The 14,234-nt window shown below is 36.9% G+C and overlaps 1 protein-coding gene across 4 annotated transcripts in view; it reads left to right on the top strand.

The window, feature by feature from the left end:
* Positions 1–14,234, top strand: part of TBC1D19 (TBC1 domain family member 19) — a 151,861-nt gene that overhangs the window by 40,922 nt on the left and 96,705 nt on the right. For all 4 annotated transcript variants that reach the window (XM_045998271.1, XM_045998270.1, XM_045998272.1 and 1 more), the window contains 3 exons: positions 8,035–8,109; positions 9,343–9,406; positions 10,604–10,650. In XM_045998271.1, coding sequence (XP_045854227.1) covers positions 8,035–8,109; positions 9,343–9,406; positions 10,604–10,650 — 186 coding nt within the window. The remainder of the gene's footprint in view (positions 1–8,034; positions 8,110–9,342; positions 9,407–10,603; positions 10,651–14,234) is intronic.

Here is a 14,234-nt window from a genome sequence, read left to right as displayed (position 1 = left end):
GGTTCTTGGAGGAGGACCACAGATAGAAAGTGCCCTTTATGTTCCTCATATCACATCAGGGTATATACTGTCGACATGGTTGGCACTGTTGATGTTGACCTGTCTCTACTGCCTTGGGTAGTATTTGTGAGGCTGCTCCACTGCAAAGTCACTTTTCGGTCCCCACCCCCTTGTATACTGTACTCTTTGGAGGAAGTCACTGTTTATGGTTCACATGTAAGGTGAGACATTTATGTTCTACCTCCATAAGGTGGGAGTCTGTGCAGAAATTATTTGGAGTGTTTCTGCATGGAAGAGTTGCCGCCTTCCCCCCCATTTATTTATTATATAACTGTGGGCTCATGGATGTTTATTTTATACTTTGGGTTTTAGTTCAATACTCCTTAATTTTGTTGCATACAATTTATTTTGGCATGTTAAGGGCTCCAAGATGTTCTGCAATAAAGAAGCTGTTTAATTTTATTTAATTCAATGTTGTTCAGACTGATGTGACTGTGAAACCCTATTTCCATGTAATAATTTGAGAACTACTTTGCTACACTTTTTAGAAAAGCAGTATTTGAAGAAACTGGTATACAGTGTGTAATTAAGTATAATTATCCTTATACTTAATTCTCAATATCCTTAAGTACTATTTTCTTGTGAAATAGTATTAGTGAGCACACAGCACTCTAATTATCTGCCACGTACCATTCTAGTGCTTTACAAGTATTTACTCACGTTCGTGACAAGCCTGCGAAATGTGTTACTCTTAGGATCTTAGATCGGTCCAGTTTCACAAAACTAGTAGATGGAAGAGTTGGAATTTCAACCTGGACAGTCTGGCTTTAGAATCTATACTACCTGATGATATTCAGCCTGTTTCTTTATCCACTCCAGAAATGCTCAGACAAATTCAAGATATGCTATGTGGTTGAATTTGTGCAGTTCTCTATCAATCCAGTAACCTAAATATAAATGAAAAGTTTTTAAAAAAAAATATTTATTTATTTGACAGAGATCACAAGTAGGCAGAGAGGCAGGTGGAGAGAGAAGAGGAATGCAGGGCTCAATCCCAGGACCTGGGGATCATGACCTGAGCTGAAGGCAGAGGCTTTAACCCACTGAGCCACCCAGGCGCCCCCAAAAATGAAAAGTTTTATATGACTTCAATTCTCATCCTCTTCCTAATTGATCTTTTGTTACTCCATTTCTTAAAACTTTCCAAACTTTTAGGGGGTTTCTGGATGGCTCAGTTGATTAAGGGTCTGACTCCTGTTTTGGCTCAGGTGCTGATCTCATGGTCTGATATCAAGCCCTGCATAGGGCTCCACGCTGGGCAGGGAATCTGCTTGAGATTCTCTCCCCCCACCCCACCTTCTGCTGCTCACCCTGCTCAAGCTCAAGTGCAAGCATGCTTTCTGTCTTAAATAAATAAATAAAACCTTTTTTAAAAACCCAAAACTTCCCAGACTTTTAGGATACAACTGCAACTTCTTATTTTTGCTTATAAAAACTATAAATTATCTTGCTCCTTTTTACTACTCAAGTCTTATCTCTTGTGTCCTCACATTGTTCCTCACCCTCCTGTCTCTCCCCTGCATACTTCCACTACATTTGCCTCTATCTAATTATACTTGACTTCCTTCAGTTGTTCCAGCAGAAGAACTGTGGCTCATGCTGTTGCTTCTACCTGAAACTGCCTCCCCACAAATCTCACATATTCTGGCTAACTTCTGCACATTGTCAGGTGTCAGGTTACATGATGATTCCTGTAGGAAGGCTTTCTGACCCTGAGATCTCAGATTCTCAGGTACTTTTTCTTTGTCTCCAATCTTCCATACAGGAGGCCCCCTATACCTCCTCCCACAATATTGGGTTGTCTATACTATCTTCTAGATTCTGCCATCTCTGTGAAGCAGGATCAGTGTCTCTCCTTTCAGAACTGTATCTTCAACTTCTGGCACAGTGCCTGCCTCTTGGCAGATGCTCAGTAGATACCTTTTTTTTTTGTTTGTTTGTTTTTAAATGATGGATGACAGATGAATTGAATAAACAAAAAATAGAAAATTGTTCCCTCTCAGAAAATATTCACACCCTTTTTCCTAGTAATTCCATTTCTAGAACCTTATCTAAAGGGAAGAATTGGGGAAATGCAGAAATTTATGTTCATGATAATATTTAAAAATTTAAAAGAATCTAAATGAGTAACAGTAAGGCTTGCATATATATAGCATGGTATCTCCAAAAGACAATGTTATACAGCCCTTAAAAATGTTACTTTTGGGGCACCTGGGTGGCTCAGTGGGTTAAAGCCTCTGCTTTCAGCTCAGGTCATGATCCCAGGGTCCTGGGATCGAGTCCCACATCAGGCTCTCTGCTCAGTGGGGAGCCTGCTTCCTCCTCTCTCTCTGCCTTCCTCTCTGCCTACTTGTGATCTCTGTCAAATAAAAAAAAATTTTTTTTAAAAACTGTTACTTTTGAAAGAATATAATGAAATAGGAAAATGTATATAATTCTAAATGGAAAAAGCAAAATATAAAACAATATAATTCCACTCTAATTAAATATTTATACACAGGTGTATATCTCAGCTGTACACACACATGCATAGAACAAATGAAAGAAGAGAACAAAATATTAACAGTGGTTATTTTTGGCTGATAGAAGCTTTTGGATACTTATTTATTATTATTCTTTTTTCCAAATTATCTTGAATAAATATATTACTTTTATAGAGAATTACTAAAATCTTTTTCCTTTAGATAGCAGGGTTATAACTATTTTGCTTTATTTTTTTCAGTGTGAAGGAAATCGTTTTTTAATTTTATAATTTCAAAATTTTTACACACTAAATTATATGGCTTTTAAAGACTTATTTACTTTCATTGTTTTTTTTTTTTTTTTCATTTCATGCAATGCATGCCCTCCATAATACCCACCACCAGGCTCACCCAGCCCCCCACCCCCTACCTCTCCAAAACCCTCAGTTTGTTTCTCAGAGTCCACAGTCTCTCATGGTTTGTCTCCCCCTCCAATTTCCCCCAACTCACTTCTCTTCTCCATCTCCCAGTGTCCTCAGTGTTATTCCTTATGCTCCACAAGTAAGTGAAACCATATAATAATTAACTCTCTCTGCTTGACTTATTGACTTATTTCATTCAGCATAATCTCTTCCAGTCCCGTCCATGTTGATACAAAATTTGGGTATTCATCCTTTCTGATGGAGGCATATTACCCCATTGTATATATGGACCCTATCTTTTTTTTTTTTAATTTATTTTCAGCGTAACGGTGTTCATTGTTTTTGCACCACACCCAGTGCTCCATGCAGTACGTGCCCTCCCTATTACCCACCACCTGGTTCCTCAACCTCCCACCCCCTGCCCCGCCCCTTCAAAACCCTCTGGTTGTTTTTCAGAGTCCATAGTCTCTCATGGTTCATCTCCCCTTCCAGTTTCCCTCAACTCCCTCTCCTCTCCATCTCCCCATGTCCACCGTGTTCTTTGTTATGCTCCACAAATAAGTGAGACCATATGATACTTGACTCTCTCTGCTTGACTTATTTTGCTCAGCATAATCTCTTCCAGTCCCGTCCATGTTGCTACAAAAGTTGGGTATTCATCCTTTCTGATGGAGGCATAATACTCCATCGTGTATATGTACCACATCTTCCTTATCCATTCATCCGTTGAAGGGCATCTTGGTTCTTCCACAGTTTGGCGACTGTGCCCATTGCTGCAATAAACATTGGGGTACAGATGGCTCTTCTTTTCACTACATCTGTATCTTTGGGGTAAATACCCAGCAGTGCAATTGCAGGGTCATAGGGAAGCTCTATTCTTAATTTCTTGAGGAATCTCCACACTGTTCTCCAAAGTGGCTATACCAACTTGCATTCCCACCAACAGTGTAAGAGGGTTCCCCTTTCTCCACATCCTCTCCAACACACGTTGTTTCCTGCTTGTGGACCATATCTTCTTTATCCATTCATCTGTTGAAGGGCATCTTGGTTCTCTCCACAGTTTGGTAACTGTGGCCATTGGCTGCTATGAACATTGGGGTACAGATGGCCCTTCTTTTCTCTACATCTGTATCTTTGGGGTAAATACCCAGTAGTGCAATGGCAGGGTCATAGGGTAGCTCTAATTTTAATTTCTTTCTTTCTTTTTTTTTTTAAGATTTTATTTATTTATTTGACAGACAGAGATCACAAGTAGGCAGAGAGGCAGGCAGAGAGAGAGAGCCGGGGAAACAGGCTCCCTGCCGAGCAGAGAGCCCGATGTGGGGCTCAATCCCAGGACCCTGAGATCATGACCTGACCTAAAGGCAGAGGCTTAACCCACTGAGCCACCCAGGAGCCCCTATTTTTAATTTCTTAAAGAATCTCTACACTGTTTTCCAAGGTGGCTGCATTCCCACCAACAGTGTAAGAGGGTTCCCCTTTCTCCACATCTTCTCCAACACATGTTGTTTACTGTCTTGTTAATTTTGGCCATTCTAACTGGTGTAAGGTTGTATCTCAATGTGGTTTTGAATTGAATCTCCCTGATGGCTAGTGATGATGAACATTTTTTCATGTGTCTGTTAGCCATTTGCTTGTCTTCCTTGGAGAAGTGTCTATTCATGTCTTCTGCCCGTTTTTTGATGTGATTATCTGTTTTTTGTGTATTGAGTTTGAGGAGTTCTTTACAGATCTTGGATATCACCCCTTTGTCTGTAGTGTCATTTGCCAATATCTTCTCCTATTCTGTGGGTTGCCTCTTTGTTTTATTGACTGTTTCCTTTGCTGTGCAGAAGCTTTTGATCTTGATGAAGTCCCAAAAGTTATAAAAAGTAACAAGGCAATAGATAATACCCAATTAGAGTTTTCAATACATTTGTGATTCTTTTGTAATTTTTTTGCATCTCATGGCTTAGAAATTACCTTATTTATAAAACTCTTGAAATCCTTTGACTTAGTACCATAGATTCCAATTATTAAGGAAAGTGATTTGAAGGCAACAATAATTTCATTTGGAGAGGATGTGGGTTTAGGTAGATGGTAATGTCTTCCTATTAAACATTTTAAATGTAAAAGGCCATTCATTTTTCTTTTAAGTAGCATTTTAAAGCTTTATTTCACAAGTCTTTTGGGTAGAAACCATTATTTTCTTTGTATCTTGCATTAGTGCACTCTCATTTCTCAATAGTTTATTTGCCACTTCCACTTTTTCTGTGTGTGCTAAATATATATTAACATTTTAATTTAAATAAATAGCATAGGACTTTTTTTAAGCATTTATTTTTGAGACTTTGGTCTTGTTTAGGCACTTCTACAGATAGAGCCTGAAAAAAGTTATCTATGACTGGAGTTGAAGTGGACCCAAGTTTATCTTATTCAACCTCTGAAGTTCATGTCCCTTTGCTTGAGTACTTCTGGAAACAGGGAACTCACAATTTCACTAACTTAAACCATTTCAGTTAAGTTTTTCTTTATATAATAGGATAAGTGATATAAATTCTGTAATTCATTTTTAAATTTTTTCATTTTTTAAAAGATTTTGTTTATTTGAGAGAGGGAGCATGAGAGAGAAAGTGAGCACAAGCAGTGTAGAGGGGCAAAGGGAGAGGGAGAAGCACACTCTCCGATGAGCAGGGAGCCCAATGTGGGACTTGATCCCAGGACTCTGGGATCATGACCTGGGCTGAAGGCAGACACTTTACCGACTGAGCCACCTAGGCGCCCCAGAGACTAGATTTTTAATCTTTATGCAAATTTTATTTTTATAGTAATGACTGAATTAAAATTCCTTTTTTTTTCCCCCCAAAATAAGCTTTCTTGTATTTCCTTCCCCCACAGTCTGAAGTGGAGGAAGCAAGTGACAGAAGGCTTATTAGAAGAGATGATATTTAAGCTGAGACTTGAAAGTTGAGTAAGATTTATTCAGATAAATTGAAGATAGGACATTGGGGGTGGAAGAAGGTTATATTGTTATAACTAACAATATATAATTGTTAATTCATTGATCATGAATAAGGTGTTCAGATGTGTTTTATTTAGGTCTTGGATTTAAGAGAAGTATTTACAGTAAACAAAAAAAAGAGAGAGAGATAATTGAAAATAAACCAGTAAATGGGATTAGTTTTGTCAATATTTCATGTAATTTATGAAGACTATTCTTTTTTTTTTCCATTTTATTTATTTTTTCAGCGTAACAGTATTCATTCTTTTTGCACAACACCCAGTGCTCCATGCAAAACGTGCCCTCCCCGTTACCCACCACCTGTTTCCCCCAACCTTCCACCCCTGACCCTTCAAAACCCTCAGGTTGCCCCAACCTCCCACCCCTGACCCTTCAAAACCCTCAGGTTGTTTTTCAGAGTCATGAAGACTATTCTTTTATTCCTGAAAATCTGTTTCTAAATATTTAGTGAACTAAGGCTTATACGTTTCACACAGCTATATATTTCTCCTACAGATAAATGGTTTTTTGTTCATTCATTGCTTAGGCTGTTGTATCAAATTTTTAAAAAAATTCTTGCAGCATTACTTAGAGTAGAAATCTATTCAATCAAAGTGTGATTAGGTGCATGATAGGTGAAGGAAGGGGTGCTGTGAGAGACTATAAGCAAAGGCACCTACTACTATCTGGGGTGAGGGACCAGGAAGAGAAGACTCAATAGAGATGAAGACCTGAGAAGTGAATAAGATTTATTCAGATAATAGGAAAAAATATGTTGGGGATTGGAGTAGAACATGGAGAGTATATTCCAGATAAAGAGGGTAATGTATTTAAGTATGTCTGTTAAAGAGGAAGCTGTGAACAGTAATAGCTATAGTAAAAGCTGTCGATTATTGAATGATTATTATTATCATTATTATGTCACTGTTCCAGGCACTTTACATCTTTAAGCTTTATAAAAACCACATAAAAGAGCTATTATTATTATTATTCTTTTATATTATTATTTCTTTTATTGCCTGGATATAGCTGTCCATTATTAATGCTGTTATATATAGTTCTCTTCTCCTCTCTTGATCTAAATTTTGAAGCTTTGATATAATTTTGTTTTGGTTTCAGTGAGTCAGAAGTGGCCTCTAGGCATGTTTTAGTAAAAAGACCAAAAAAAATTATGACATTTTGGCTTGTTGTTAAAAAGAATAATTTACTAAAGCATGGTATACATGGGTAATCAGTTTATGACTGGCTATTAAAAAGAACTTAATATTTCAAGCTTAAAAGAGATATGGAGGCTAGAGAAGAAGGTAATCAATGCTGCAAAAAACCCAATAAGACAAATCCATATTGTAACACATTCTAAAAGATAACTGGCCTGGACTCCTCAAATAAGTCAATATCATGAAAGAGAAAAGAACAAAGAGACTCTAGATTCAGCTACATGGGAAGAGACATAACAACCAAATGTAATGTAATGCATGCATTTTTAATGGATTATGGATTTTAAAAACTATAAAAGATATTTTGGGGACAACTGGAATAGTTTGATGGTGGGCTAGGTATTAGATGGTGTGAAATATTAACACTAATTTTCTTAGGTGTGATAGCAGTATTGTGGTTATTATGTAGGAGAAGGTTCTTATTAGACCATGCATGGTGAAGTATTTAGTACTGAAATGTCTTATTTGGAAAAATCACAATATAATAATTCCTACAAAATTTCATTTTTTACTAGGTAATTAATAGGATTTCTGAGTATCAAACATTTATAAAATGCTTAAAAGGAATTTACCTTTTTATTACCTGTTATTTTTTTCTTATAATATGAGTTGTTGATTTTTTTTTTTTCTAACCTCATTGCCATCCTCCCCCTAGAACATAAGTTTTATGAAAACTGAGACCTTCTGTTCATGGCTTAGTTCACAGCACTAAGGGTAGTATCTGGCACATAGTAGGCAGTAATCAATATTTGTTGAGTGAACTAATGAATGAAGTTAACCAATCTCAACCAATCTCACCATTTCTATATAACTCATAATAGCTTTAATTTTTAAAAAATTAGTTTTGGTATTATTAACCAGAAACAATAATAAGTTATTTTTTTATATTTCAGGGAAGTTGGGAAAAAAGAATTTTGAAGAGTTTAAATAGTATGTGCACTGAACTGAGTATCCCATTGGCACGAAAGGTAATTTTAACATTTAAGTATTTTATTGTGAATCAAATACTAGGAGTACCATGAAGTTGTAACTGTTAGGCAGTTGTTTTTTTTTTTAACCAGTATACCAGTTTATATTGAAACAAAAATCTATAACGTGGGTATAGTCTATATAGATTTCTATTACACATATTGTAATACTTTTTGTTATGAACATATCTTGAGAATAAATAAAAAATATATATACACTATATATTGTAAAAACAATATATAATCTACATATAGATTATTTAGAAATCTGGCTATAAAGGTTATAAGTGTTATAAATGGTCTTTAAGAATTTTACTTACCTTTGGTCTCCTTACTTTTGGCTGATTAGCACAATAACCATATTTTTTGAATCGGAGATGGGGTTGAGGCATACTATAATCTTGTAATAGCCAGTATGGTACCATCTTTCAGTATTAACATAGAGAATGGAATGATGATTTGTCATCTCTCTGTTGAACTATTTAGTTCTAATAATAGTATTATTAGGTCTAATTCTCAACATTTATCTGTCACTATGGGTTTTGAGCGGGGAGAGATAAAGAGGAAAAGAAAAGCCACTTGATTCGGAATGCTCAAGATTCTTTCTGACGGCTCCTGAATAGGAAAACACAAGTTTCTCTTCACTTTATTCTCCCTACCTGCTATTTATTCCTTGTTGTGGGATAGGATATAGTGGATGAACTTTGGGTAATACCCAAGGACAAGTCACTGAAGGCACCAGAAGAATAGTGTAAAAAGCAGATAAATTTATACAGAGAACTATAAAGTTCTCCATATAAAGTTGAAATATGTAGTATTGGGCAATATACTGTCTTTCATATAGGAAGATGATGCTACTGACTCAGTCACACTGTCTTGGTCAGTCCCCGTTACGATGCCTTTCTGAGGTTGCTAGATGGTGTAAGAGATGGAGTATGTGGCTGAGGAGCAGTATTTCTTTGTGAAATTTACTGTCCAGTAGAGATCATTTACCTTCTTTTGGGGGGGCTCATTAGTATCACGTTCTACCTGAGCCATTCAGACTAGATATAATAGTTAAATAACAGTAATTTAAGAGTAATTCCAAAAAAAGTTCGCCGTATGTAGTAAAATTGTTTTTTTCTTATGTTATGGTAGCTTATTCAAACTTTTTGGTAAGTTATTGGTTCTTATTTTTCAGCTGCTTTGCTAAACTTCACAAAATGAAACCAATTTTAAAATTACCTTTTTTAGAGGCCAGTTGGAGAACAGAAAGAACTTCTCAATAAATGGAATGAAATGGGAACTGATGAACCAGGTATATGAACAACTTTTTTCAAAATGTGGTAGTAGGAAACAAATTGCCTTCTTAATTCTGGATCCAAAATAACAGTGTTAACAATTCTTTTGGAAAGATAGCAGTTTTCCTTCCCTGCTAATTACTATCCTCTACTTTTATTGCTTAAACTTCTACTTTGCAATTTAAAAATTCCTCACTTTGACCAATGTTTTGCATTATTTTGAGAGTATTTAAGTCAGTTATCCTTTTTTAAAGCAGCATTTGAAAACATTTTTATAGAAAAGTAGATTAAATCTTTCAGTGGATTTCTTAGACTCATAATTAAGGTAAATATTTTTCAGACTTTTAAGATGGGTTAAATGGTGAAAAGTTTTGAGACTTCTAAGTGTTTTAAGTATTTTGGTTTATTTTAATGTTAAAATGGAGTCAATCAATTTTATAAACATATGAGTGACAACTATGTCTCATTTATTATGATAAACAGATGTATATAATTGTATAGATAGACATGTACATAATCCTTTACCACTCCTTTATTTCCTTATTTTTTTTTAAAGATCTTATTTATTTATTTGTCAGAGAGAGGTAGAGAGAGAGGGAGCACAAGTAGGGGGAATGGCAGGCAGAGAGAGAAGCAGGCTCCTTGCTGGGCAAGGAGCCAGGTGTGGAACTCAATCTCAGGACCCTGGAATCATGACCTGAGCCAAAGGCAGACACTTAACCAACTGAGCCACCCAGGCATCCCACCACCACTCCTTTAAAAATAAGTGTGGGAGACTGGGCAAGAAATAAGTACCCTACTAGAGGAGCAGTGTGTTATATAAGTTCAAAAGGGAGAACAGTTCAATACAACTAGAGGAATTCACTAAGAAAGTATTATTTATGTTTTATGTACTTTGAGAATTCTCATATAGAACTTTTATGTTATATTGACATTGTTTCAATTCAGTTATAAATTTATTATAGATTTATGAAGGGGAGTCTCTTAATTTCTTTCAGAATATGTCATCTTAGGCTGTTAAGGGAAGGGACTGCCTTTTCATTTTTGTGTTCCCAAAAATTAAGACAATGAATGACAAATTGCCAATACTCTGCAAGTCTGAATTAATCTAGCTGCATTGTAACATATGAAAGAATCATTAACATTTTTTATTAATAACCATTCATATGTTGTATTAATTGAAATTTTGTTCTAATCTATTTTATTAATTCCAGATTTAAGCCTTTTCAGACCTGTTTATGCACCAAAGGATTTTCTGGAGGTAGGTTATATTGGATCAATATAGGTATGTTAATGAGGGTAAAAGAGGAAGAAATGACGATATAAGAATATCTCCAGACAGAGGAATTGCCATGTATAAAGCCCTAGATTCATTGAAGCAGTGTAACGACATGATCAGATTTGTGTTTGGAAATAGCTCTTGGAAAATACATTGGAATGTGGAGAGATTAAAGGCAAGAAAATCAATTAGGAAGATTTTTATTAAAAAGCAATAATTGTAAATCAGGTAACCTGTTGCCTGGCCTATACAGATGCTCAGTGAATCTTTTCCTTTTTAAGTCCTTTCCTGTTTTAGTAATCTAGGCAAGACATGAAAAGGATCTGCTGCAAAAGAACAGCATTGGAAATGGAAAGAGTTCAACAGATTTGTAAGAGATTTTTAGGAGGATTTAGGACCTGATTAGGTTTGGGGAGTATAAGAAAAATAAAAGATTAGGATGATTTAAGTGTCTAGATTGGGTAGCTGGGCAGAGGTACCTTTCCCATGAGAGAGAGAATACAGGAGGAGGAGCAGGTTTGTTAGTGAAGACCACGATGAGCTTAGTTAAGTTTGATAGGTACATGGATCATTAAGTGCAACTCTATAGTAGCCAATTAGAACTCATCAATTATTTTAATTGACCCCTCTTTGACTCTCCTCTTTCTTTTGTACCTAACACTAATCTATCAGCAAATCCTGTTACTTTCACCTTCAAAATGTATTCAGAATCCACCCATTTCTTATCACTACCACTCCTACTTCGATGGTCCTAGCTCGAGTGTCTTGTCTGGACCACTGCGGTAGCTTCCTGCTGGTCTTCCTGCTCCACCCTTGCCCACCCAGAATCTCTTCGCAGTGCAGTTCCCAGAGGAAGCCCTTTAAGTACCATTCCAGATAAATCACTCCTCTCGTATCCAGTGGCTTCCCATCTCTTTCTACTTGAAAGCCGAAGTCACGACTGTGATCTAAAACATCCTATTTGATCTGGTACCCCATTACCTGAGTTCATCTCCTATAACTTTCCCCTGATTTGTTCTACTCCAGCTAGTTTAGCCTCCTTGCTTTCTCCCAGCTTTCCTCCCATCTGAGGGTCTTTGCTCCTTGTTTTCCCTGCCCACAGTATTTTTTCCTCAGATATTTGTTTGCATGTTCCCTCAACTCCTTATCCCTTTGCTTTAAATGTCACCTTTTCAGCAAAGTCTTCCCTGTACCTCCTGCTTGGAACTCCCTTTAGCCTTTTCCTACTTTGTTTTTCTTCATAGCATTATCATTATATAACGTTGTCTTTTTCTGCCTTCTTCTATTGCCTGCCTTCTCCTATTAAATGGAAGATCCACAAGGGCAGGAGCTTCTCTTTCTGTTTTGTGCACTGCTGCAACAATTACAGGGTCAGATAATCCCAGAGACTCACAGGACTTAACAAGATTTAACCATAGAAGGTTTTTGTTTCAGCAAGAAAAAGAAAGCACATACAAATACAAAGAGATCCAGACTTTCAGATGTAGCTCCTAGGATTCTTCCTCAATTGCACAGGACATGCTTTGTCTTTGGGTTATGAACTGTCAAGATACAAGTGAGATACACTGGCCTTGGGAGTTGAGGCACAAGTTTCCCAAGGGGTCTTTTATAGCCCCACTGGTAAATCAGATGAAACGAGCTATCTGTACATTTTCAAGAAACAATGTGAGTAAACTGATATGGACTGTATCCAGGGGACATTAAATAGCACAGTATAAATGACTGGTTATTATATTTCATCCCATCATGGCCAAGGGTCACTACCGGACATCCAGGTGTCCCTGGAGATAAGCATAGAGCTACCACAAACCAGCTGCTGTGGTAGAATAGTGCTTAGCACTAGAGTTGCTCAATAAATAGGTATTGAATGAATGAGTAAAAGAATGAATGAATCTTTCACAATTTATTTTTATTTCTTTTCTGAACTGTTGTTCCTGTTACTAGTTTGCCAGCATAAAACATATGGCATATGGTTGATGCTTGAACAACCCAGGGATTCTGATCCCTTGCACAGTTGAAAATCCACAGAAAACTTTTGACTCCCCTGAAACTTAAATACTGATAGTCTACTGTTGACTGGAAATTTTACTGATAACATAATAGTCGATAAGCATATATTGTATGTGTTATATATTCTAATTTTACAATAAAATATGTTAAAGGAAAGAAAATATTAAAATCGTAAGGTAAAGAAAACACATTTATAGTACTGTACTATAAAAAGTCTGCATTTGAGTGGACCCATGCAGTTCAAACCTATGTTGTTTAAAAGTCAACTGTAGACAACTATCATATGATCTCCCTGATATGAGGACATGGAGAAGCAACATGGGGGGGTAGGGGGATAGGAGAAGAATAAATGAAACAAGATGGGATTGGGAGGGAGACAAACCATAAATGACTCTTAATCTCACAAAACAAACTGGGGGTTGCTGGGGGGAGGTGGGATTGGGAGAGGGGGAGCGGGCTATGGACATTGGGGAGGGGAGGCGAACCATAAGAGACTATGGACTCTGAAAAACAACCTGAGGGTTTTGAAGGGTCAGGGGTGGGAGGTTGGGGGAACAGGTGGTGGGTGATGGGGAGGGCACGTTTTGCATGGAGCACTGGGTGTTGTGCAAAAAGAATGAATACTGTTACGCTGAAAAAATTAATAAAAAGGGGAAAAGAAAAAAAAAATAAAAATAAAAAAATAAAAGTCAACTGTAGGATGTCTCCTTTTTTTTTTTTTTGAGAGAGGGAGAGAGAAAGACCAAGTGGGAAGTGGGGGGATTTAAGGGGCACAGGGAGAGGGAGAGAGAGAGTCTTAAACAGGCTCAGTGCTCAGCACAGAGCCCAAAGTGGGATTCAGTCTCACAACCCTGAGATCATGACCTGAACTGAAATTAAGAGTGGGACACTTAATTGACTGAGCCACCCAGACTCTCCACCTGTTATTGCCTTATAACTCTAAGGAGAAGTTAGTTTGATCAGAAACTGCCTTTATGGTGATGGTGTTAATTCTCTTGGCTTATTAAAGATTTCTCCCAAACTCTTTCTCCTTCTAGCACTTAAGGGCCAAAAGTTTGTGTGGTTTTTGTATGGTTATCTTTATGTTTTCTCCTTAATAGTTATAACATTCTGTTTCTTTCAGGGCTATTGATGAATTGATCTCTGATTATTCATGCTGAGATCCTTCTTTAACTAAAAAACATTTTCTATAATTATACCCTTATACTTACTGCATTTCTTTTTTTTTTTTTTTACAGAGGCTTTTAAATTTATTTATTTTTTCAGCATAACAGTATTCATTGTTTTTGCACAACACCCAGTGCTCCATGCAAAACGTCCCCTCCCTATTACCCATCACCTGTTCCCCCAACCTCCCACCCCTGACCCTTCAAAACCCTCAGGTTGTTTTTCGGAGTCCATAGTCTCTTATGGTTCGTCTCCCCTTCCAATTTTTTTTTTTTTTATAAACATGTAATGTATTTTTATCCCCAGGGGTGCAGGTCTGTGAATCGCCAGGTTTACACACTTCACAGCACTCACGATAGCACATACCCTCCCCAATGTCCATAACCCCC

The sequence above is a fragment of the Meles meles genome, chromosome 2 (genome assembly GCF_922984935.1).
Source record: "Meles meles chromosome 2, mMelMel3.1 paternal haplotype, whole genome shotgun sequence".
NCBI classification, from domain to species: domain Eukaryota; kingdom Metazoa; phylum Chordata; class Mammalia; order Carnivora; family Mustelidae; genus Meles; species Meles meles.
The sequence above is the reverse complement of the archived record's forward strand: the minus strand, read 5'-3'. Positions and strand labels throughout refer to the sequence as shown.